Consider the following 26701-nt stretch of genomic DNA (forward strand, 5'->3'; position numbering starts at 1 on the left):
AGTCCTAAAGCAAGATTATTACCAATCCCACAAGGTATGACTCCAGGCACCCAGAAAAGGTTACTCTCCTTGATGTTATCCTCACAAATAATCCTGATAGGTATCCGTCTGTTTTTTTTCTATAATGAATTTAGTGATCACTGTTTTACAGCCTGTGTTCGTAATGGCTGCTCAGTGAAACGACCTGTCCTGATTTGTCATAGACGCTTGCTAAAAAACTTTAATGGGCAAGCCTTCCTTCAAGATCTGGCCTCTGTAAATTGGTATAGAATCAGCTTGATCCTCTCTGTCAAAGACACTTGGACCTTCTTTTTAATATTTTCAGTGGTATTGTTAACAAACACGCCCCCATAAAGAAAATGAGAATTAAAACAGGTTCAGCCCCTGGTTCAACCAGAGTTACTCCACCTCAAGAATTGCATTTGGCGAAAGGCTTGGCACACGCATACTCAAGCTGACTGGCTCTCGTTCAGGCAAATSAGAAATACTTGCACTCAGGGTATCCGGAAGGCCAACGTTAGTTACTTTAAGGGGCAGTTCTCTCACAAGAAGTTCTGGAAACGGTTAAAGACCTGGATAATAAACCCTCATCACAGCTAACCATGTCCCTTCATGTTGATGATGTGGTTGTTACTGACAAGAAGCACATAGCTGAGCTCTTAAGTCATGATTCCTATTTGACTCAGCCATGCCTCCTTGCCCATCCCACATTTCCTCATCTCCCACTCCTTCTGATGCGACTATCCCCGATGCTTCTCCCTCTTTTTCCCCTAACCCGCTACAAAGTTTCTCCCTGCAGGCAGTCACGAGGTGCAAAAGGAGCTCATGAAACTTGACCCCCCAAAAAACATCTGGGTCAGATATTTTAGACCCTTTCTTCTTTAAGGTTGCTGGCCCTATCATCGCCAAGCCTGTCTCTCCTTTCTGGGGAGGTTCCTATCGCTTGGAAGGCAGCCATGGTTCGTCCTTTATTTAAAGGGGAAGATCAAGCTGATCCTAACTGTTATAGACCTATTTCTATTTTGCCCTGTTCATCAAAAGTGTTGTTAATAATCAACTGACTGGCTTTCTTGATGTCTATTGTATTTTCTCTGGTATGCATTCTGGTTTCCACTCAGGTTATGGATGTGTCACTGCAACCTTAAAGGTCCTTAATGATGTCACCATTGCCATTGATTCTAAGCAATGTTGTGCTGCTATTTTTATTGACTTGGRCAAAGATTTTGATACGATAGACCACGTATTCCCAAACTAAGGTATACAAGCCCCCAGGGGTACGCGCAATGCCATCACCGGTACGCAAAATAAAAATGTGATTCACCATTTTTTTTTTTAAACACAACAGTTTTTTCTTGCCTGAGTAGCCTCGTTTCGCTGCCAAAAATAAKATTAAACCATCTAGTGTTCAGCGAAATAACAAAACAATGTCAAATACAGGTAGCCTAGTCAAATAATTAACATCCAGTCACATTAACCGTTACTCTCTTGCAGGAAACCTTCACTCTTGCGCAGACATTTAGAAACGAAACATGACAATTTGAAAAATAAGCCACGGGAGGTTTCTGAGCGAGAATAAAGATGACTTTCGAGTAGTAAGAAGTTATAGCTCATTTCGGGTCAACAATGGGGGAGTGGTTGCTTCCAACAAGAGCACAAAACGTGTCTATTTCTATCCATCTTTGAAAGGCAAATCAGGTAAAGAGCTATTTTATGTCTTAGGGGAAGTGTTGTATTTTGAGACGGTCTTGAATAAGATAAGTAGCCAATAGGGAGTGCGTAGCATAATTTGTCTGATTCTCTGTAATAATGGTATGGGAATAATAATGCATTTATTTTGTAAAGTGGATTATTGCATCAAACATAACATTTTAAGTCACCTCCTAAACAGGTTTATGTCAAGCCCTGGATGTATTTTATTTTTTAAAGTCTCATGGAATGTAGTCATTGAACACCACACATTGGCTGCTACTGTAGGCTGAATGATATAACAGCTATTTCCATGTTAAAATGTTATGGGATGTGTTTTTCTCCATTGTTTTTGATGGTACACTGTGTCTACATTATGATCAAATAGCCACAGCAGCCTACTTGACCACTGCTAAAACTTAAAGCGGGTACAGCCTCAGTGTACTATTACTAATGTAGAGCTATTACACAATATAACCCACATAGCACTGTGTCTATTTTTCTTGGAATTGACCAGTGAATGAAACCTCAAATAGCTTATAGAGTCACACCTATCTGAGGCATTCCACAGACCTACAGCCTTTGCTGTTTGGCTTCTGTAGAAGAGACACTGAGCTTGTACTTTCTACAAACAGAATGTTGATTCAGTCATTTTACAGGGCACATCTCTGACAGTCAATGGCAACACTGCAAGTTCATGCCAAATCCAAATCCAGACAGCCCCAGCTTGCTACTGCTCCCTTTACCTCAGAGTTGACCTCATTGTTATGCAATGAAGGTAAGCAGACCATACCTAGAGGACATCATTGGCTCCTCAAATCACTCTGATTGAACCGTATTATTCTGCCAATAACTGCAATAATGATTTGATAGATTGCAACATCTGTGTCCCTTCAGATACAGTTGAAGTCGGAAGTTTACATACACCTCAGCCAAATACATTAAAACTCAGTTTTTCACAATTCCTGACATTTAATCCTAGTAAAAATTCCCTGTCAGTCAGTTAGGATCACCACTTTATTTTAAGAATGTGAAATGTCAGAAGAGTAGTGGAGAAAATGATTTATTTGAGCTTTTATTTCTTTCATCACATTCCCAGTGGGTCAGAAGTTTACATACACTCAATTTGTATTTGGTAGCATTGCCATTAAATTGTTTAACTTGGGTCAAACGTTTTGGGTAGCCTTCCACAACCTTCCCACAATAAGTTGGGTGAATTTTGGCCCACTCCTCCTGACAGAGCTGGTGTAACTGAGTCAGATTTAAAGGCCTCCTTTTTCAGTTCTAACCACAAATGTTCTATAGGATTGAGGTCAGGGCTTTGTGATGGCCACTCCAATAACTTGACTTTGTTGTCCTTAAAACCTCTTGACGCTAGGGATCAGATTATTATTATTTCTTTTAAATAACGTCCAAGGTAAACGGACTATTTCTCAGGTCCAGATCGTAGAATATGCATTATAATTACAGATTAGGATAGAAAACACTCCAAAGTTTCCAAAACTGTCAAAATATTGTCTTGTGAGTATAACAAAACTGATTCTGCAGGCAAAAACCTGAGGAAATCTAACCCGGAAGTTATTTATTATATATTTTTTTTAATCTGTGTTTCCTGGCCGTCTTTCTTCCATTTAAAGGGGTATCAACCAGATTCCTTTTCCAATGGCTTCCTCAGGCTGTGACCAGGCTTTAGACATAGTTTCAGGCTTTTATTTTGAAAAATGAGCGAGATTTTTCAAAACTAGTCAGGTGTCCTCTGATTTAGTTCCTGCGCGCGAGAGGGGTAGCTCTCCATTTTCTTTCTCTCTTTTATTGAATAGGTTACGGTCCGGTTGAAATATTATCGATTATGTTTGTTAAAAACAACCTGAGGATTGATTATAAAAAACATTTGATATGTTTCTTACGAACATTACGGATACTTTTTAGAATTTTCGTCGAACGGAACGAGGTTTTGGTTTTCTGAACATAACGCACAACCCAAATGGCGTTTTTTTGTTATAAAAGTCATATTTATCGAACAAAAAGAACATTTGTTGTGTAACTGGGAGTCTCGTGAGTGCAAACATCCGAAGATTATCAAGGTAAGCGATTAATTTTATTGCTTTTCTGACTTTCGTGACCATGCTAATTTGGGGCTAGCTGTTGTAGCATTGATGGATACACTCACAAAAGCTTGGATTGCTTTCGCTGCAAAGCATATTTTCAAAATCTGACACGATAGGTGGCTTAACAACAAGCTAAGCTGTGTTTTGGTATATTTCACTTGTGATTGCATGATTATAAATATTGTTAGTAATATTTTGCGCCCTGCAATTCAGCGGTTGTTTAGGAAAATGATCCCGCTAAAGGGATCCGTAGCGCAGAGAAGTTAAGCCATTTTGCCACAACTTTGGAAGTATTCTTGGGGTCATTGTCCATTTGGAAGACCCATTTGTGACCAAGCTTCAACTTCCTGACTGATGTCTTGAGATGTTGCTTCAATATATCCACATAATTTTCCTACCTCATGATGCCATCTATTTTGTGAGGTGCACCAGTCCCTCCTGCAGCAAAGCACCCCCYCAAAATGATGCTGCCACCCCCATCCTTCACGGTTGGGATGGTGTTCTTCGGCTTGCAAACATCCCCCTTTTTCCTCCAATCATAACGATGGTCATTATGGCCAAACAGTTCTACTTTTGTTTCATCAGACCAGAGGACATTTTTCAAAAAAGTACGATCTTTGTCCCCATGTGCAGTTGCAAACCGTAGTCTGGCTTTTTTATGGCGGTTTTGGAGCAGTGGATTCTTCCTTGCTGAGCGGCCTTTCAGGTTATGTCAATATAGAACTCGTTTCACTGTGGATATAGATACTCTTGTACCCGTTTCCTCCAGCATCTTCACAAGGTCCTTTGCTGTTGTTCTGGGATTGATTTGCACTTTTCACACCAAAATTCGTTAATCTCTAGGACACAGAACGCGTCTCCTTCCTGAGTGGTATGACGGCTGCGTGGTCCCATGGTGTTTATACTTGCGTACTATTGTTTGTACAGATGAACGTGGTACCTTCAGGCGTTTGGAAATTGCTCCCAAGGATGAACCAGACATGTGGAGGTCAACAATTTTTTTTCTGAGGTCTTGGCTGATTTCTTTTGATTTTCCCATGATGTCAAGCAAAGAGGCACTGAGTCTGAAGGTAGGCCTTGAAATACATCCACAGGTACACCTCCAATTGACTCAAATGATGTCAATTAGCCTAWCAGAAGCTTCTAAAGCCATGACATCATTTTCTGGAACTTTCCAAGCTGTTTAAAAGGCACAGTCAACTTAGTGTATGTAAACTTCTGACCCACTGGAATTGTGATACAGTGAATTATTGTAACGATTCTCGTCTGGTGAAGGAGAAGAGGACCAAAATGCAGCGTGGTAAGTGTTCGTCATAATTTAATTGAAAACTACACAAAATAACAACGAGGAGAAAACGAAACAGTTCTGCAAGGTGAACAGACACTACACAGAAAATAAACACCCACAACCAAAATGGGGAAAACAGGCTACCTAAGTATGATTCTCAATCAGAGACAACGATCGACAGCTGCCTCTGATTGAGAACCATACCAGGCCAAACACAGAAATATAACAACATAGAAAAAGGAACATACCCGCCCCAACTCACACCCTGACCAACCTAACACAAAGACATAAAAAAGGAACTAAGGTCAGAACGTGACAATTATAAGTGAAATAATCTGTCTGTAAACAATTGTTGGAAAAATMACTTGTGTCATCCACAAAGTAGTCCTAACCGACTTGCCAAAACTATAGTTTGTTAACAAGAAATTTGTGGAGTGGTTGAAAAACGAGTTTTAATGACTCCAACCTAAGTGTATGTAAACTTCCGACTTCAACTGCACATATAGATTGACTAAGTGAATTGGAGTGAAACTGTTGTAGTGAAATCATTGGGCAGTTTGGTTCCTGGGGGTCTGTCTGTCCAACAGGCCCACACTCCCACTGCTCACAGSTAAATGATTATGCATGAGGTACATTGTGCGGTCAAATAAATCCGTTGTTAAGTTTAAAGAGACCAGAAACGGTCTGTTCTCATCTACATTAGCAGGGTTAATACAATGGGCTCTCCTACTGTTCTGACTCCTCATTTGGCGCTACAGGAAAGTGTAAATGAATGGAAATACTCAAGTAGAATATACAGACCGAGGGGAGCAATCATTGTAAAAAGGCACAATAGAGCGATAAAAAGATTAGTTWCAGGTTTAATAGTTTCATAATGTATCACGCCATTTAGGAAATCAAAAGACATTCTATAAAGCCTTGACAAACATCAAAATACTTGTATAATATAGTTATTCTTATGATTATACACTACAGTTTAACAAGACTCAGTGATTCATACAGTCATTGTGTGTTAGTTGGTGTGGGAGAGTCTGTCTGGAAGAAATCCATATTGCTGCCCTTCTGGTGACATGACCGCAGGCCTGGTTGTTAGCACCATATAACCATATACAGCATAATAGGAAAGTATTCAAACCCCTTCCCTTTTTCCACATTTTGTTACGTTACAGCCTTATTCTTAAATGAATTAAAATGTTGTTTTCCCCCTCGTCAATCTACACACAATAGCCCAATGACAAAGCGAAAACATGTTTTTAGAATAAAATAAAATAAAGAAATATCTTATTTACGTAGATATTCAGACCCTTTGCTATGAGACTCGAAATTGAGCACAGGTGCATCCTGTTTACATTGATCATCCTTCAGAAGTTTCTACAACTTGGAGTCCACCTGTGGTAAATTCAATTGATTGGATATGATTTAGAAAGGCACATACCTGTCTATATAAGGTCCCAAGGTTGACAGTGCAGGTCAGAACAAAGAACAAGCCATGAGGTCGAAGGAATTGTCCGTAGAGCTCCGAGACAGGATTGTGTCGAGGGACAGGTCTAGGGAAGGGTACCAAAATAGTTATGCAGCATTGAAGGTCCCCAAGAACACAGTGGCCTCCATCATTCTTAAATGGAAGACGTTTGGAACCACCAAGACTCTTCCTAGAGCTGTCCGCCCGGTCAAACTGAGCAATCGGGGAGAAGGGCCTTGGTCAGGGAGGTGACCAAGAACCCGATGGTCACTGAGAGAGCTCCAGAGTTCCTCTGTGGATATGGAAGAACTTTCCATTAGGACAACCATCTCTGCAGCACTCAGGCCTTTATTGTAGAGCGGCCAGACGGAAGCCACGCCTCAGTAAAAGACACATGCCATGATTGGAGTTTGCCAAGAGGCACCTAAAGGACTCTCAGACCATGAGAAACAAGATTCTCTGGTCTGATGATTGAACTCTTTGGCCTGAATGCCAAGCGTCACGTCTGGAGGAAACCTGGCACCATTCCTACGGTGAAGCATGGTGGTGGCAGCATCATGCTGTGGGGATGTTTTTCAGCTGCAGGGACTGGGAGACTAGTCAGGATCGAGGGAAAGATGAAAGGACCAAAGTACAGAGAGATCTTTGATGAAAACCTGCTCCAGAGCACTCCGAACCTCAGACTGGGGCGAAGGTTCACCTTCCAACAGGACAACGACACTAAGCACACAGCCAAGACAACGCAGGAGAGGCTTCGGGACAAGTCTCTGAATGTCCTTAGGTGGTCCAGCCAGAGCCTGGACTTGAACCCGAGCGAACATCTGACCTGAAAATAGCTGTGCAGCAACGTTCCCCATCCAACCTGACAGAGCTTGAGAGGATCTGCAGAGAAGAATAGGATAAACTCCCCAAATACAGGTGTGCCAAACTTGTAGCGTCATACCCAAGAAGACTCAAGGCTGTAATTGCTGCCAAAGGTGCTTCAACAAAGTACTGAGTAAAGGGTCTGCATACTTATGTAAATGTGTTTATTTTTTTTATATATAAATATGAAAAAAAAATCTAAAAACCTGTTTTTGCTTTGTCATTATGGGGTATTGTATGAGATTGATGAGGCAAAACATGTATTTCATCCATTTTAGTATAAGGCAGTAACGTAATCAAATGTGGAAAAAGTCAAGGGGTCTGAATACTTTCTGAATGCACAGTAAATATACACATTTCTATATTTGTCYCACCCAACATACAGTATGTGTTAATACTCTATGGTGAACACATAGTGGTGGCTTTGTCCAACTGGCTAAAGCTGGTGGTGTATGCATCTCTAAGCAACTCTGACAGGATATAGTCAGAGAGACGGGGGGTGCTGTCCGGCAGGCTCTCCGTATCAGAGTTGTCCCTGGGTGATGTGTCCCTTGTCCCCAGACCATGTCCCCAGCTCTGTGATATCTCATACTCCTCCAACAGAGTCATCAGCTGCTCCTCCAGTAGTATTGGTTTGTCAAACTAGAAAAAGAGAGGGCAAGAGAGAGAGATAGAGACAGTGACAAAGACAGAGAGACAAAATACGATACTGAACAAGAAACACTGAAGATATCTAAGATCACTTCCCAGCAGTATTCCTACTGTAGTCATTGTTCAGTAGGCCGATGATTTGGTTCCGATAAACTCTGATGAAAATGCTCTACCATTGATAGCAGTGGTATTTCAAGATGATTAATGAACCTGCCACAGACGTCCCTGTGCTTGGTGGGACTGCGTCCCACAAAATAGTTGGACAGCCCAACTAAACAAATTTCCAGTTGCCTAAAACACTTCTAGTTGGACGAGAGGTTGTTTTTCTACAGATAAGTAAGGGTCTTCACAGAGCCTTTTGGAAATGCAGGGAGTTCAAGGAGATAGCCAATGCACAGAAATGGCTTACACAAATGACAGAAATCAAATGTCAACTCTTTGGCAACTTCTGTATTATCAAGGCTCTTTTCTTTAACTTAACAATGAGGATTCATTTTCAAAGTGGGGTAAGTTGAGCAAAAGGGGAAAGTTGAGGCAACCTTGTTTCTAGGAAACCATCTTTAAAAATGCATAATTTGACCAAATATTTAGGAAGAGGTCATAATTTTCTGTGAAGGAAGAAAGCACATGGAAAAAGTGGTAAGCAAGTAAGGTCCCAAAAACTGATTTTCACCAGGTCGAATGAATGTATTGTGTTCGACGTATCATACGCATGTACAGTTGAAGTCGGAAGTTTACACTTAGGTTGGAGTCATTAAAACTCGCTTTTCAACCACTCCACACATTTCTTGTTAACAAACTATAGTTCTGGACATCTACTTTGTGCATGACACAAGTAATTTTTCCAACAATTGTTTACAGACAGYTTATTTCACTTATAATTCACTGTATCACAATTCCAGTAGGTCAGAAGTTTACATACACTAAGTTGACTGTGCCTTTAAACDGCTTGGAAAATTCCAGAAAATGATGTCATGGCATTAGAAGCGTCTGATAGGCTAATTGACATKATTTGAGTCAATTGGAGGTGTACCTGTGGATGTATTTCAAGGCCTACCTTCAAACTCAGTGCCTCTTTGCTTGACATCATGGGAAAATCAAAAGAAATCAGCCAAGACCTCAAAAAAGAAATTGTAGACCTCCACATGTCTGGTTCATCCTTGGGAGCAATTTCCAAACCCCTGAAGGTACCACATTCATCTGTACAAACAATAGTACGCAAGTATAAACACCGTCATACCGCTCAGGAAAGAGACGCGTTCTGTCTCCTAGAGATGAACGTACTCTGGTGCGATAAGTGCAAATTAATCCCAGAACAACAGAAAGGACCTTGTGAAGATGCTGGAGGAAACAGGTACAAAAGTATCTATATCCATAGTAAAACGAGTCCTATATCGACATAACCTGAAAGGCCGCTCAGCAAGGAAGGGACTGGTGCACTTCACAAAATAGATGACATCATGAGGATGGAAAATGATGTGGATACATTGAAACAACATCTCAAGACATCAGTCAGGAAGTTAAAGCTTGGTCGCGATTGGSTCTTCCAAATGGACAATGACCCCAAGCATACTTTCAAAGTTGTGGCAAAATGGCTTAAGGACAACAAAGTCAAGGTATTGGAGTGGCCATCACAAAGCCCTGACCTCAATCCCATAGAAAATCTGTGGGCAGAACTGAAAAAGCTTGTGCGAGCAAGGAGTCCTACAAACCTGACTCATTTACAACAGCTCTGTCKGGAGGGATGGGCCAAAATTCACCCAACTTATTGTGGGAAGCTTGTGGAAGGCTACCGAAACGTTTAACCCAAGTCAAACAATTGAAACCAAATAACCCAAGTCAAACAATTAGTACCAAATACTAATTGAGTGTATGTAAACTTCTGACCCACTGGGAATGTGATGAAAGAAATAAAAGCTGAAATAAATAATAATCTCTACTAATATTTTGACATTTCACATTCTTAAAATAAAGTGGTGATCCTAACGGACCTAAGACAGGGAATTTTTACTAGGATTAAATGTCAGGAATTGTGAAAAACTGAGTTTAAATGTATTTGGCTAAGGTGTATGTAAACTTCCGACTTCAACTGTACAGCTTGTGAATTGTTTGCATTATTCAAGAGTGTAATATGGTTTGGCTGCATTATTCAATATGTGATATGTTTTGGAAGAAAAGTTTTTGTCATTGTCGAACAGTTTGTGCTTATTGGCAATTCGCTACTGGGATATTTACGTTCAATTTYAGGTGCGGACCAAAAATGACACATTTCCAGCCACAACGATAGGTAAGGCAAGAATGTAATGCGAATTGAAAAGTAGAATTCTCTTTTGCTACCCCGCTCCTTAAACTCTCCTTGATATCTCGTAATGGGAACACGGCCTAATCGCTCATCAATGTCCCTTCTCTTTCCAGCCTTTGAAACTCACCAGCCCCTCATGACCCAGTTGCTTGCTAGATGTCTCTCCCTCAGCTTACCTGTGTATGTTGAAAGTCCTCTAAAATGTATTATAAACCAGGCGGTTAGAGRCCTGAATGCTCATTGGCTAAAAGCGTGGTATATCAGACTTTATAAACTGGGTGTTTCGAGTCCTGAATGCTGATTGGCTGACAGCCGTGGTATATCGTATACCACAGSTATGACAAAACATTTATTTTTAATTGCGTTGGTAACCAGTTGATAATAGCAATAAGGCACCTCAGGGGTTTGTGGTATATAGCCAATATACCATGGCCAAGGGCTGTATCCAGGCACTCCTAATTGCGTTGTGGCTTAAGAACAGCCCTTAGGATGTGGTATATTTGCCATATACCATACCTTCTCGTGCCTTAATGCTTAAGTAACCACGGGTATGAAAAAATTACTATTTACTGATCCAATTACGTTGGTAACCAGTTTTTATAGCAATAAGGCACCTCAGGGGTTTGTGGTATATGGCCAACTCCGCATTGCGTCGTGCATAAGAACAGCCCTTAGCTGTGGTATYTTGGCCATGTACCACACCTCCTCAGGCCTTATTGCTTAAATGACACCCTTTAGGCTAGTGGTATTCAAACTTTTTCAGCCAGAACCCCATTTGTTTTTTCACTAGAAATTCTGCCCACCCCACATCTAATGACACAACCTTACAAATCGCCAAATTAAAATTTTCACACCAACAAATAACCTTAAATTCCTTACATTTGAATCTCTCAGATAAAAATTAAGAGAACCAATAAATACATTTACTCAATAAAATATGATTCAAATTATCTTTCTCAAAACGTTTGTATATTGTCCCATAAAATAATCTYTACTCTTCATTTTTTTATTTGGCAACACCACTGCAATTCCCCCACGAGCCCAACTTTCAATACTACTGCTTTAGGCCATTACAGGGTGGGCGGTATTACTAATTTACGACCCCTGCAATTACCCGCACAGCATATCGTCTTTCCCTGCTGACAACGGCCAGAGGTGTACACTCCACGGACACATTCCTGCCCTACCCCATGCATTAAGCACCCCATGCTGCTCCGCCGCTTAACTGTGGACTTGACCTTCAACCCTAGCTTGGCCAGGGGGCCCTAAGGAACCCCCTGCACTGAGGGGAGAAGACGCATGGGGCATGTCCTTGGCCCTGGCTTAGGGCCTCTTGATGGTGTGTACAGAATGGTGATAACACTAACCACTAAGTAAAACATTACACACTTAACCTTTCTCTCAACCTGTCTAAACTATAATTTTTTGACTGGTGTGTTTGACTCACACACTAAAAGATAAGGGCCATGAGGTAACGACAGTGACTAGAAATACATGTGCTGGACTGTAAATGAGCCATTACTTCAACTTGAAACCACTGTCATTAAAACACATCGCCATCGGTCAATTACAAGCATGTCAGCATTTGAGTGCTCATGGATGAGGCAATACAACACACTCCATGGTCAGCCTGCAGTAATGGGTACCTCTGGCTCTAGGCTTACCAATACCATGTGCGTTGGACATGGGAAGCACATGTGAGCTTCCCCTATGGAGGGGATACATAGGCCTCTCTATGGAGAGAGAGAAGCCTTAATGGCTATAACAAAGCGCTCTGATCAGACGGAGCGGCTGACCCTAGATGCCCCTCTGCAGTGCGTGCCGGGGGTGTTGCTGYGTGACTGATGTATGTTCCCCTGTCCGTCACTGCCCAGTCTCTTTGCCAAGTCTGTACCCAGTCTGTCTCTGCCCAGTGTGTCTCTACCCAGTCTGTCTCTGCCCAGTCTGCTCTCCACAGCACCCACTCGTTAAGGCCTGTGCTGCAGCCGGGGCTTCTGGGATGCRGTCCAGCAGCCCAGAGACCACATTCCAGCAAACAGAGAAAGTGCTGCGTTGACAGGAAAGTGAGGGACCCTATCCAAAAGAAATGAAAAGTGACTTGTTTCAATGAGGTGCTGTGTTTTGGGACTGTACTCTCTCACAGGGTTATCATTGAGTGGGGAATGAGGCCGTCAGGCCTGCTTGGGCACTTGTAATGCAGAMCAACGCGATCAAACGCTGGTGCCGTTGGGAAAAGGACAGCCTGGAGAATGCATGTCTTTGTGAGACAATCCGTTTGAACGCTCTGGGAAACATTTATGGCARAGTATTATGTATGTTGACCAGGCTGTTACAGCTGCAATGCAACTTTGTTGCCTTACAGAAAGCCCTGGTRGGTTTAAAACTTGTACTTAAGGRGGGCAAGACTAAATATATGTTGTTTTCTAATTTCTCACAAACATGTTTCAGATGAACTACATCTTTATTCATTAGATGGTTRTCCCATCAATCGGGTTCACGCCTAGAAATATCTGGGCATTTGGATTGATAAAGACAATGTTCACAAAAAACATATGGATAAGCTAGTTAAAAATCCAAGATTTGAAGGGGGTTTAAAAAATAGATATTGTCCCCTCTCCCTAAATAGCAGGAAGCAGATTTTACAGTCAACTTTCCTGCCAGTTCTTGACTATGGTGACACCATGTACCAGAATACAACAGCCACTACTCTTAAACCTTTCGATGGCGTCTACCATAGCACCTTTCTCTTTATCACAGGTGACAGTTTTAATAATTACCACTACATCTTGTATCAAAAGGTTTGTTTAACTCTTGAGTTTCCTCTGGTCTCGACCAATTTAGGTAAATCCCCCTTTAGTTTTATTGCCCTCCATTTTTGGAATAACCTACAAAATTCCTTACATCATGATTCCCTGGTGCCGCTAGAGCAGTTTAGGACTCTGGTGTTGAGTGAGGATTGTAGTTGTTTTGATTGATTGTAATGGTTTCTTTGCTGACATTTTGTTGAGGTTGTGCCTTGTGGTTATTTGTACTCTTCTTGMTTTTTTTTGTAATGCAGATGTTTCTTCCTGTTTGTAAAAAAATAAAAATAAAAATGAACTCAGGGCACCACTGGGAATAAGACCCTGGGCTCAATTGGGCTACCCTGAATAAATAAAAGTTAATAATACATGTTTGCTTTTGACCAACTCTGAGCCAGTCAGGAAGTCGGCAGTTGCGGACCCGTTGTGGTCAGCTTCCTCACAGCGATACAACCTCCACACGGACATGTGAAATATAAGGCAGAGGTGCCAGATTCCTTGATCTAATTTCTGACTGAAGCTGCCTATGGCACAATGAACACAAAGCATGAATTACAACTTTCTGATCAATTTGTAAGTAACACTATGGAAAGGAAATTGCCAAATTCTGATAGTGTATGGGCTATAAAGACATCAACTACAAAGAACAAAAATTATTCTACATAAATGTGATGCTGCCGAGGATCAACTAAATTCTAGAGAAGGGAAGACTTGGAGGTCTGAAGGATTAGAACGAGACAAGGTGTATTGATCCAAGCCATATGCCTGGCGGTTGTTACAGAATCCTAATGAGGCTGGGCCAGACAGAGAGACGGACAGACCGACCGACATCTCTCCATTCCCAAACCAGAAACCGTGGATTGATGGCAGCATTCGCGTGAAACTGAAAGCGCGAACCACTGCTTTTAACCAGGGCAAGGTGACCGGAAACATGACCGAATACAAACAGTGTAGCTATTCCCTCCGCAAGGCAATCAAACAAGCTAAGTGCCAGTAGAGACAAAGTAGAGTCGCAATTCAACAGCTCAGACACAAGAGGTATGTGGCACGGTCTACAGTCAATCACGGATTACAAAAAGAAAACCAGCCCCGTCGCGGACCAGGATGTCTTGCTCCCAGACAGACTAAATAACTTTTTTGCTCGCTTTGAGGACCATACATTTAAACGTGTTAACCCTCGCAAGGCTGCAGGCCCAGACGGCATTCCCAGCCGCGTCCTCAGAGCATGCGCAGACCAGCTGGCTGGTGTGTTTACGGACATATTCAATCAATCCTTATCCCAGTCTGCTGTTCCCACATGCTTCAAGAGGGCCACCATTGTTCCTGTTCCCAAGAAAGCTAAGGTAACTGAGCTAAACGACTACCGCCCCGTAGCACTCACTTCCGTCATCATGAAGTGCTTTGAGAGACTAGTCAAGGACCATATCACCTCCACCCTACCTGACACCCTAGACCCACTCCAATTTGCTTACCGACCCAATAGGTCCACAGACGACGCAATCGCAACCACACTGCACACTGCCCTAACCCATCTGGACAAGAGGAATACCTATGTGAGAATGCTGTTCATCGACTACAGCTCAGCATTTAACACCATAGTACCCTCCAAACTCGTCATCAAGCTCGAGACCCTGGGTCTCGACCCCGCCCTGTGCAACTGGGTACTGGACTTCCTGGACCTGGGTAGGTAACAACATCTCCACCCCGCTGATCCTCAACACTGGGGCCCCACAAGGGTGCGTTCTGAGCCCTCTCCTGTACTCCCTGTTCACCCACGACTGCGTGGCCATGCACGCCTCCAACTCAATCATCAAGTTTGCGGACGACACTACAGTGGTAGGCTTGATTACCAACAACGACGAGACGGCCTACAGGGAGGAGGTGAGGGCCCTCGGAGTGTGGTGTCAGGAAAATAACCTCACACTCAACGTCAACAAAACAAAGGAGATGATTGTGGACTTCAGGAAACAGCAGAGGGAGCACCCCCCTATCCACATCGACGGGACAGTAGTGGAGAAGGTGGAAAGTTTTAAGTTCCTCGGTGTACACATCACGGACAAACTGAATTGGTCCACCCACACAGACAGCGTWGTGAAGAAGGCGCAGCAGCGCCTCTTCAACCTCAGGAGGCTGAAGGAATTCGGCTTGTCACCAAAAGCACTCACAAACTTCTACAGATGCACAATCGAGAGCATCCTGTCGGGCTGTATCACCGCCTGGTACGGCAACTGCCCTGCCCACAACCGTAAGGCTCTCCAGAGGGTAGTGAGGTCTGCACAACGCATCACCGGGGGCAAACTACCTGCCCTCCAGGACACCTACACCACCCGATGTCACAGGAAGGCCATAAAGATCATCAAGGACAACAACCACCCGAGCCACTGCCTGTTCTCCCCGCTATCATCCAGAAGGCGAGGTCAGTACAGGTGCATCAAAGCAGGGACCGAGAGACTGAAAAACAGCTTCTATCTCAAGGCCATCAGACTGTTAAACAGCCACCACTAACATTTAGTGGCCGCTGCCAACATAATGACTCAACTCCAGCCACTTTAATAATGGGAATTGATGGAAATTATGTAAAAATGTARCACRAGCCACTTTAAACAATGCCACTTAATATAATGTTTACATACCCTACATTACTCATCTCATATGTATATGTATATACTGTARTCTATATCATCTACTGCATCTTGCCATCTTTATGTAATACATGTATCATTAGCCACTTTAAACTATGCCACTTTATGTTTACATACCCTACATTACTCATCTCATATGTATATGTATATACTGTACTCTATACCATCTACTGCATCTTGCCTATGCCGTTCTGTACCATCACTCATTCATATATCTTTATGTACATATTATTTATCCCTTTACACTTGTGTGTATAAGGTAGTAGTTGTGGAATTGTTAGGTTAGATTACTTGTTGGTTATTACTGCATTGTCGGAACTAGAAGCACAAGCATTTCGCTACATTCGCATTAACATCTGCTAACCATGTGTATGTGACAAATAAAATTTGATTTGATGTTCCCCACTCTGGTTGCACCACATGCACACCAGACAGACCCATATGGTTAATTTTAGACAGTCAAATATTCTAAACCTTTCAGAATTCATATAACAAAATCCATATAACACCAGCTGAACCTTGGCCATGCATATATTACACTTGCAGGGTAAATGAGGGAAGTGGTAAGTTTGTTTATTGTCAAATTTGAATTGCGGGTAAGAGGAGACCCTGGATTCAGATGATTAGTGACTGCCTCTGCAGGGGGGGGGGGTGAAAATAGTCTGGGTAGCCATTTGAATCCCCAAACCAACTAGGTGAAAAATCTGTTGATGTGCCCTTGAGCAAGGCACTTAACCCTACTTGCTCCTGTAAGTCCAACAGATAAGATACAACAGGGAGCCCTCTTCTGGTCTTCATCAGTAGAGGGCTGCTGAGGGATAGCTCAGTATGACAAGGCACTCTGACCTGACTTTGACCTGACTCGGATAAATATCAAATCAAATTTTATTGGTCACATACACATGGTTAGCAGATGTTATTGCGAGTGTAGCGAAATGCTTCAAGTGGGTTTACACCTACAGGTATACATAATGACCAGAAGGACTGTAGAACTGTAGTATTTTGGGTGTGAATACAAGGGGGAGTAAGCCTTATTCACACTCCGGCAGGAGAGTCTTTATGGAAATATGTTTAATTTCTGCTAAATGGTAAAGTGCTCCATTAAATCTTTCATTAGATGTCTCGCCCAGTGGCAGGCAGTGGCCACTTGGCCAGAGCCCAAAACAAACCCACTCTGAGTTAGTCAGAATTAGATTCAGGGAGAATCCTCCCCTCCTACATTTTAGTAATTTAGCAGACGCTCCTATCCAGAGTAACTTACTGGAGCAATTAGGGTTAAGTGCCTTGCTCAAGGGAACATCAACAGAATTATATATATTTTCAGGACCCTGTCTTTCAAAGATAATTCGTAAAAATCCAAATAACTTCACAGATTTTCATTGTAAAGGGTTTAAAACACTGTTTCCCATGCTTGTTCAAWGAACCATAAACAATTAATGAACATGCACCRGTGGAACGGTAGTTAAGACACTAACAGCTTACAGACGGTAGGCAATTAAGGTCACAGTTATGAAAACGTAGGACACTAAAGAGGCCTTTCTACTGACTCTGAAAACACCAAAAGAAAGATGCCCAGGGTCCCTGCTCATCTGTGTGAATGTGCCTTAGGCATGCTGCAAGGAGGCATGAGGACTGCAGATGTGGCCAGGGCAATAAATTGCAGCTGATCGTCCTCACAGTGGCAGACCACGTGTAACAACACCTGCACAGGATCGGTACATCTGAACATCACACCTACGGAACAGGTACAGGATGGCAACAACTGCCTGAGTTACACCAGGAACGCACAATCCCTCCATCAGTGATCAGACTGTCCGTAATAGGCTGAGAGAGGCTGGAGTGAGGGATTGTAGGCATGTTGTAAGGCAGGTCCTCACCAGACATCACCGGCAACAACGTCGCCTATGGGCACAAACCCACCGTCACTGGACCAGACAGGACTGGCAAAAAGTGCTCTTCACTGACAAGTCGCGGTTTAGCCTGATGCTTGGATTCGCATTTATCGTCTAAGGATTGAGCGTTACACCGAGGCCTGTACTCTGGAGCGGGATCGATTTGGAGGTGGAGGGTCCGTCATGGTCTGGGGCGGTGTGTCACAGCATCATCGGACTGAGCTTGTTGTCATTGCAGACAATCTCAACACTGTGCATTAAAGGGAAGACATCCTCCTCCCTCATGCGGTACCCTTCCTGCAGGCTCATCCTGGCATGACCCTCCAGCATGACAATGCCACCAGCCATACTGCTCGTTCTGTGCGTGATTTCCTGCAAGACAGGAATGTCAGTGTTCTGCCATGGCCAGCGAAGAGCCTGGATCTCAATCCCATTGAGCACGTATGGAACCTGTTGGATCGGAGGGTGAGGGCTAGGGCCATTCCCCCCAGAAATGTCCTAGGAACTTGCAGGTACCTTGGTGGAAGAGGGGGTAACATTCACAGCAAGAACTGGCAAATCTGGTGCAGTCCATGAGGAGGAGATGCACTGCAGTACTTAACGCAGCTGGTGCGCACACCAGATACTGACTGTACTTTTGATTTTGACCCCCCTTTGTTCAGGGACACATTATTCAATTTCTGTTAGTCACATGTCTGTGGAACTTGTTCAGTTTGTGTTCAGTTGTTGAATCTTTTTAGTTCATACAAATATTTACACATGTTAAGTTTGCTGAAAAATGCAGTCGACGTTTCTTTTTGTTGCTGAGTTTATATTATAAATACATATAATCCTTTTTTATACTCATCCAGGGTGTGTAGCAGTGCAGTGTGCAGCAGCACCCGTCATTCACATTCCTGTGCTTCCTCCCCACAGACACAGACAAACAGGCTTTCTGGAAAGCTTGACCGCTCTTATGTGGAAAACTGTTATGAAACTACCAGATTGTCAGAACAAAGAGCCCATATACTACACCACCTGAATACTGAGCATAACAGGTCTCTGACAGCAGAGCCAGCCTTCCACCCACGATGTGTCAGAGCCATAGCCTCTAGTTCTCCCTCATACCTCCACCTGCCCAGAGCAAACACACTTCCACATACGACAGGCTTATTTCTCTCATCAGCACAGTCTGAGCCTGTACTAGTCTGTCAACACTACTGTGTGAAAAATATATCAACTAAACAATACTTCACAGAGATCTAACATCTAATTTGTTGGTCAAAAGTGTAAGTGTGTGTATAAACATGGCCTTTGAATTGTCATTTATAAAAATCTGAGACAATGGCTAATGACAGTATTAATGATGTATTAGTGATAAAATGAGGAGTGCCCCATTGATGTATCCTGTCTTACTGTACATTCTGTGATTGTGCTCCTTCATACTGTGATATTGGACAGAGCCAGAAGAGGTGTGGGAATAACATTTTATCCTGACCTGTTGCAGACAGCTGAAGAGCAGGGTTATCACGTTCAACAAGTATACTTTTATGTTTTGTTACTGAGAAACTCAGAGGGGGGGGGGGGGGGGGGTTCATCACACAATGGACCAAATAGATGGTCATAATAAATGAGATGATATTTAAAGGTTCATGTATATCAACATGATACAGAGGCATTCCAGCAAGATTGGGGAAAAAAGGTGGGAGAAATGAAAGACTTCGATGAGAGAGGAGTTGGGGGGGGTCAGGAGAATTTGGAACAGGGAAGCTTCACTGACGCCAATAAAGCTATCCTCAGATCTGATTCCAGAAAAATGTAGGAAGCAAAAATATGACATATACAAGTAAATGCCAAAATAATGGAAACACTTGAGTAAATGAGCGATACAAAGTATATTGAAAGCAGGTGCATCCACACAGGTGTGGTTCCTGAGTTAAATCAGCAATTAACATCCTATCATGCTTAGGGTTATCTATAAAAATGCTGGGCAGGGCATTAGTTTGGCCATTATTTTGGCTAACATGGCTATGCCCCAAAAGGATGGCAATGCCCCATCCACAGGGCACGAGTAGTCATTAAATAGTTTTATGAGCATAAAAACGATGTAAACCATATGCCCGTCTCAGTCACCAGATCTCAACCCAATTTAACACTTATGGGAGTAAAAATGGTATTGCTTGCATCCCTCCAATAAAGTTCTAGACACTTGTAGAATCTATGCCAATGTGCATGAAAGCTGTTCTGGCCCAACACCCCATTAAGATACTTTTTGTTGGCGTTTCCTTTATTTTGGCAGTTACCTGTACATAGATAGCACTGTATTGGAGTAAAATGGGTGAATGTGTGTTTCCATAATCCAAACAGATAAGACTAAATCACCTAAAATTCTGTCAACCACAATGAAATCCATCAAATGTGATGTGACGGGACACAGGTCGTCTCTGGTCATTAATCTGTGAGTTACATCAACAATTTAGTTCACCAAAGCTTTTAAGATTTTCCTCCTCTCCAAAAAGTGCTGAATTCCAGAGACTCGAGACTAAACAATATGAGAGAGCATACCTCTTTTCCTCCCTCTACAAAGTCTTGGGAGAGAAACCACTGCTACTGCTCCAGGTAGTTATAAGCTATTTATGTAGGATCTATTGATCTGGAAGGGAGATATTTTCCCGTTCAATGCAGCATACGCAGAATTATGTTTTTGATTTATCCCAGTTTTTACAGGATCCCTAGTCCCCTAGATTAAGCTTGTGTTGCCTCTCTTTACAGGCTTTTGCCATCCATTCTGCATACAAAACTATGCAGAATGGATGGCAAAATAAAGACCTAAGTACAGACAGAATTGGCTGGTACCAAAAGAGCTGTAACCAGGCTGCAGGAACATCAACATGAAGCACTCAGCTGAGTTTGGACCAAGCAAACTCACCATGTCAATGCTGTGAACCTAGTCTCCCTATACGCTTGTTTCTATTTCTGACCAATACAATCAAACTCTAGAACCATACTCTTACAACACCTAAATGAGTGTGTTCTGATTAGTTTAGGGGTAGATCTAGAGGTAGAACACATAAATCTAGTCTGAGAACAGAATCATGTCGTTGTTTAGGTGGTGGTTTTCATAATGAGAGTATCCTCCGGATACTGGTTGAGAGAATACCAAGAGTGTGCAAAGCTGTCATCAAGGCAAAGGATGGCTACTTTGAAGAATCTCAAATATAAAATATATTTTGATTTGTTTAACACTTTGTTGGTTACTACATGATTCCATATGTGTTATTTCCTAGTTTTGATGTCTTCACTATTATTCTACAATGTAGAAAATAGTAAAAATAAAGAAAAACCATGGAATGAGTAGGTGTGTCTAAACTTTTGACTGGTACTGTATATCCACACTATAGGTTGGAATAATACTGTGACATTGTTAAAATTATGATAATGCCCTTTTAGTGTAAGAGCTGAGTGAAAAGACAACCTGAAATTTCTGCCTATTTGGTTGGATGGAGTTTTGGCCTTCCATGGTGACATCACCATGCAATAAATTAGTTAATAGACCAATAAGAAAGAGAGTTCCAAACCTCTCTGCCAATAACAGCAAATTTTCCGTTTTCCACTTCCCACTCAGACCACTCSKAGCAAAATTCTTGCTAGAGAAATTGCCCTTTGGTATGAAGCTATTTTTGTTTATTTTTGACCATTTTAATTGAAAACAATCACAGCAAGGTACTTAATTGTTACCCAGAAATGATTTGATATTGAGATAAAAATGGCTGCATTGGACCTTTAATTGTTTAGCATAATAGGGTCTACTGATGCTTTAATTAAGCATGGATAAGTTGAGTTGTGGTTCACCATGGCAAAGTGTACAACCAGTTGGTAAAGTGGAGCCCTAAATTAGATCAAGGCATATTTCATAGACTCCGAAAGTAACACCTACAATAAACATCCATACTACCAAATGGGGATGAGGCAGGTACCCCAGAAAGCCATATTGTGTGGGGTTGTAAAGAGCTSCCACTTTGAAAAATGATATGGCAAAATCACTGAATCGACGGCTGATGCCCTCTTTTGCTACACAATAAATTAAAGTCACAAARGTCAGTGGATGGAGGAAACAAATCCATCACCCTTTGTTGCAGGTACATTCCTGTGTTCACGCGTTTTTGTCCCTAGAAACCAGCATTTTTGCCATTTGTAATAGTTGTGATTGTAACTCTACAGAGTCTCAGAACAAGGCCATGCTCAATTGTTTCCAGGGGACATTGTGGGAATAGAATTTGAGGGAAGAATTGCAGTGAGCAATTAAACATTAAAAAGGAACCTTGGGCACAGACAATCAATTGAATTAACGAGTTCCCAAATGAAGAGTAAAATGTGTTCAGCATTCATAAATAAGGCCGTTAAAGACCTAAAAAGTGATACAGCATTAAAAATAAAGTCATTGGATTTACAGGTAACTGAAAAAATAAAGGAAACACCAACATAAAGTGTCTTAATAGGGTGTTGGGCCACCACGAGCCTCCAGGACAGCTTCAATGCACCTTGGCATAGATTCTACAAGTGTCTGGAACTCTATTGGAGGGCTGCGTCACCATTCTTCCACGAACAATTCCATAATTTTGTGTTTTGTTGATGGTGGTGGAAACCGCTTTCTCAGGCGGCGCTCCAGAAMCTCACATAAGCGTTCAATTGGTTTGAAATCTGGTGACTGYCACACCCTTTAAACCTCCTATGCTCCTTTGAGACCCCTCTTTCATAGTCACTGAGATGTCTRCTAGCCATGGTAGCCAAAATATTGGGAAACTGGGCATTTTTATACATGACCCTAAGCATGATGGGATGTTTTAATTGCTCAGGAGCCACACCTGTGTGGTATCCCTCATTGGCTCAAGTGTTTCCATRATTTTGGCAGCTACCTGTAATTCTAAGCACAGTGCAATAAAATAATGACTTGCTTACAGTATAATGTAATGCATAATCTGACCTAAGGTTAATTGCCCAATGCCCTGTGACATTTWTGCCAGCAGTGATAAGGCTCTTTTCAATTCCCCTACAAACTATATGAATTGTGTCAATGCATGTGCATGCATATCTGTGCATGTGGAATTCCCACTGTGGAGTCAATTGTTCACTTTGATCATATGTGTGTATTAGTGATTGTATATAAATGTGTGTGTGTGCGCTGTGGTGTGCGTGTGTGGCTGCTTTGAACTCACAGTCATTTCTTGGCCCTGGCCCAGCAGCTCTAGCTGCAGCTGGATCTCTTGGAGGCGCCTCTCCTGCCCTCTCTTCTCCCTTATATCCTGCAGGACCTTCTCTCCTGGCAACCTGTCCCAGCCAGCCTCCAGATCCTGACAGACACACAACAGAGAGTAATGTTCTCATGGGGAACACACCACTAATCATCACACATGTAGAAGGAGACATTCACTTGACCATAAAAGCAGAGGGGACTTCCATGAGGAGTTGAAACTGTCACAGAAGAAACAGCCATCAAAAGACTTCCACTTAAACCAATAACTAACTACATTGTATAAAAATGCCATCGTCTAATTAGTCTGTCTGTAGAACATCACTGTAATGATGCACTGTCATCAATACAATACAATGCTATGAATCCCAATGGCAGATTTCTGTACTATGTTTTAGATTTATGGGAAAAAATCTGAGACATAGGAGAGTTGAAACCAAACCGTCGTAAGAGCTGAGGAAACTGAATAACCCCATTCCACTTCTCATGGGGTCCAACATAAATCTCATATTTATGGCATAGACTTGTAAGCTGGGGACACAGACTGCAGTATGCTACATCCAAAGCAAATGTTGAAAATGGGTCAGGAGGAAATGGATGAATCATGCCTGGAGGACTATCCAGGGCTGATGAATGAGAAGGCCTCGAGAGCTTGTCATTTCCATGGGATCTGTTTCATGGGTAGACCATAGGTCTAGGTAGGTCTTGGTTACAGAGGAGAGAAACTCTGAGCAGGCATCATCATGAGGTCTAGACTCCATAGAGACACAGATATCTACCCCAGAAATCCATAGATCACATATGTTTATAATGTTTACATTACGGTGCGTTCTTGTAAATTAAAATTAAGGTGATTCACAGCAATGGGTTCTGACACATTGTACCAAATATTTCAGAAAATACACTTGTACTTAGGTTCCAAAGGGCGTCCTGGAGAGGCCTTTCTTTCCTGCTTTGAGTGACCAATAGATGACCTGTAGTAAGGTCACAATCCAACCRCTAAAATATATGAGTGCACATTTAAGACCTAACTAAGTAAAATAATGGTTGGTTCTAAGAGGATGTAGCCAACCACAGGGTTCTTTTTGTGTGTCTAACCAGTGATATGTGGTTAAAGTCTCCATATCCTCTGGTCAGCTTGACATGCAGCACTATTTATGATCTAATAATGTCAAATTGATGGAAATATGATGAAAAATAGACATTTTGAGTGAGATTCGCTCATTGTGACATTGTAGGTTATGGGAGAGGCCTGTTCTTTGCAAAAAAAAAAAAAAAAAGTAAATAATTGTTATGACACATTTATGATTTCATATACAAGTTGAGTTCAGAGTTGAGAGCTCAGTAACGACGCATTACACAAATTTTGCAAATTTATGTCTGATATAAGACCTCATAACAACTTCCATAAGTAGTAAACTTAACAGAATAAGTGTCAATCACAATTCTATTGATATCCACGTTTCTGTCCACGAAATCATCAAGCACTATGAGATTATTCGATCAATTTTAGATTTTAACAAAGAAAGGCCCTCTTTAAAACACATGGCATGTGGAGTGTGTGTGGCTTCACCTATAAATGCCCTGTAGTCTCCCTGAGCCTGATGGAAACGATGACAACCTCCATGTGATGTCTCTTTTAAGTGGTTGTTATTAGAGCCCTTCAGACTCACTCACAATGGACTACCACTGTGGGATCAGGTTGCTCTCGTGCACTTGAGTGAGAAACACGCCGACCCAACAAGGCAAAACACAAATTAAAGTCTAGTTTTACTACCTTATTCACACCACTAACTACATGTTTCTYAAAAATGTTTTCTCAAAAATCGTTGGGAAAGACAGACCATTAATTTGGAAAAGACAGCTTATTCTGCCCTACTTTCAAGAAATCACAACCATCGTCAGAAGACTAGATGAGACATACATTTAGGCTTGAAATACCATTGACTTTTTATCACTTATAATAGCCACATAGGCTACATGGGTATCCTGTGCTATTTCTATTGAATGTACTGTAATTAAGGTTAGAGCTATCAATATACAGTATACACTATGGAGTCCACAGCAGTGCACATATTTTATCCATTCAACAGCATTTCTACACAGTGGAAAGACAACTTAGCATGTGTCTGATTAAGATATGCCTAACCTGAGCAAGAGATTCCATCTCTCATTTATTAAGTGTTTATATGATTAAGTCAAATTAAATCATTTGAATGATCAGTTTGACTAWTTTCAGTTGCAACATAACTCACTGTAGCCCTGTACACTTGTACCCTCATAAGGGTTGAATGGCAGATTTGGGCACTGATAAGTGCCTAAATTGGAATACAGTGGCTGTACAGTAACATGCTATACATGACGTCAGAGCTCAGGCTCTACGCTCCACAGCGCTGTATGGGTTTTGACTGTCAGCCGTTCAGAACTTGAGCAACGCAAGCAACAATAAGTTGCCCCCATCCCTCCCACTAATTGGACAACTTTTGCAAATGTTTTGTTGTCTGAGTGAGGGAAATGCTGTAAATTTAGAGGKCTCGATGTATTTTGAAAGATGCGACGTTGAGTATTATAATAAATACCGCTTTGATGTCCTACAAGCAAGCCAAACAACTGTGAGTCCAAATGTGCATATCATAAAACTCATGCCATATACAGTGTCAACGTTTATGACCACTATGTTTGATGTACAGTTAATAGATGACATGGCATTGTTCTGAACAGAATGAGCCTGTTTGTCTATTGTGAATGCACGCACCTGAATCATGACTCCTTTCTATGCGTAACAAAATAACGATATGTTTCTCTAAATTGCCTTTTGAAAGCCTAACACTGTAAGATCATATTTTAGAACTTAGCTCGTTATGTTGGTAATAGAACAAGCTTCCAAATGATGCCCACCTGACCCAGATTGCGATTTAAAAATGGGCAATTTTTGAATTGCGTAAACTACAGTAATTGTGTGATGGCTGGGAGGCAGGGTTGTGCTCCAAACCAAACAAATGTTTTGCTCTAGTTCCTCAATGGCACAGCTAGGAGATTAAAAAAACACTTTATAGTTCAGAGCCATTCAACTATATTCTTACGGGGCCAGATATGAAAATGGTTATTTATAGGGGGGCAGACATTTTCTACATGGGATTACTATTCCTAAAAKCAGTATAAAAAAAACATTCACAAACACAATTATAATCTTATGAAGCACTTTTATTAAAATGAAATGTTGCTAAAAGTTCATATTAAGTGCGTTAAGATTAGCTTAATTCAGTGCATCAAATTGTTTAAATAATGGAACACATTTGTAACACAGTTCATCTGCATCACATTCATTTTACATCCTGTCCATTTTACATACAGTTGAAGTCGGAAGTTTACATACACCTTAGCCAAATACATTTGAACTCAGTTTTTCACAATTCCTTATTCACATTTAATCCTAGTAAAAATTCCCTGTTTTAGGTCAGTTAGGATCACCACTTTATTTTAAAAACGTGAAATGTCAGAATAATAGTGGAGAGAATGATTTATTTCAGCTTTTATTTKTTTCATCACATTCCCAGTGGGTCAGAAGTTTACATACACTCAATTTGTATTTGGTAGCATTGCCTTTAAATTGTTTAACTTGGGTTAAACGTTTTGGGTAACCTTCCACAACCTTCCCACAATAAGTTGGGTGAATTTTGGCCCATTCCTCCTGACAGAGCTGGTGTAACTGAGTCAGGTTTAAAGGCCTCCTTTTTCAGTTCAAACCACACATTTTCTATAGGATTGAGGTCAG

At 41.7% G+C, this 26701-nt stretch overlaps 1 protein-coding gene across 2 annotated transcripts in view; it reads right to left on the reverse strand.

The window, feature by feature from the left end:
• Positions 1-5087: 5087 nt before the first annotated feature.
• fsip1 (fibrous sheath interacting protein 1) overlaps positions 5088-26701 on the reverse strand; it is a 44120-nt gene continuing 22506 nt past the window's right edge. For both annotated transcript variants that reach the window (XM_024146359.2, XM_024146358.2), the window contains exons 10-11: positions 22892-23026; positions 5088-8050 (exon numbers count right to left, since the gene is read on the reverse strand). In XM_024146359.2, coding sequence (XP_024002127.1) covers positions 7808-8050; positions 22892-23026 — 378 coding nt within the window. In that variant the 3' untranslated portion in view covers positions 5088-7807. The remainder of the gene's footprint in view (positions 8051-22891; positions 23027-26701) is intronic.

The sequence above is a fragment of the Salvelinus sp. IW2-2015 genome, unplaced genomic scaffold (assembly GCF_002910315.2).
Source record: "Salvelinus sp. IW2-2015 unplaced genomic scaffold, ASM291031v2 Un_scaffold16374, whole genome shotgun sequence".
NCBI lineage: Eukaryota > Metazoa > Chordata > Actinopteri > Salmoniformes > Salmonidae > Salvelinus > Salvelinus sp. IW2-2015.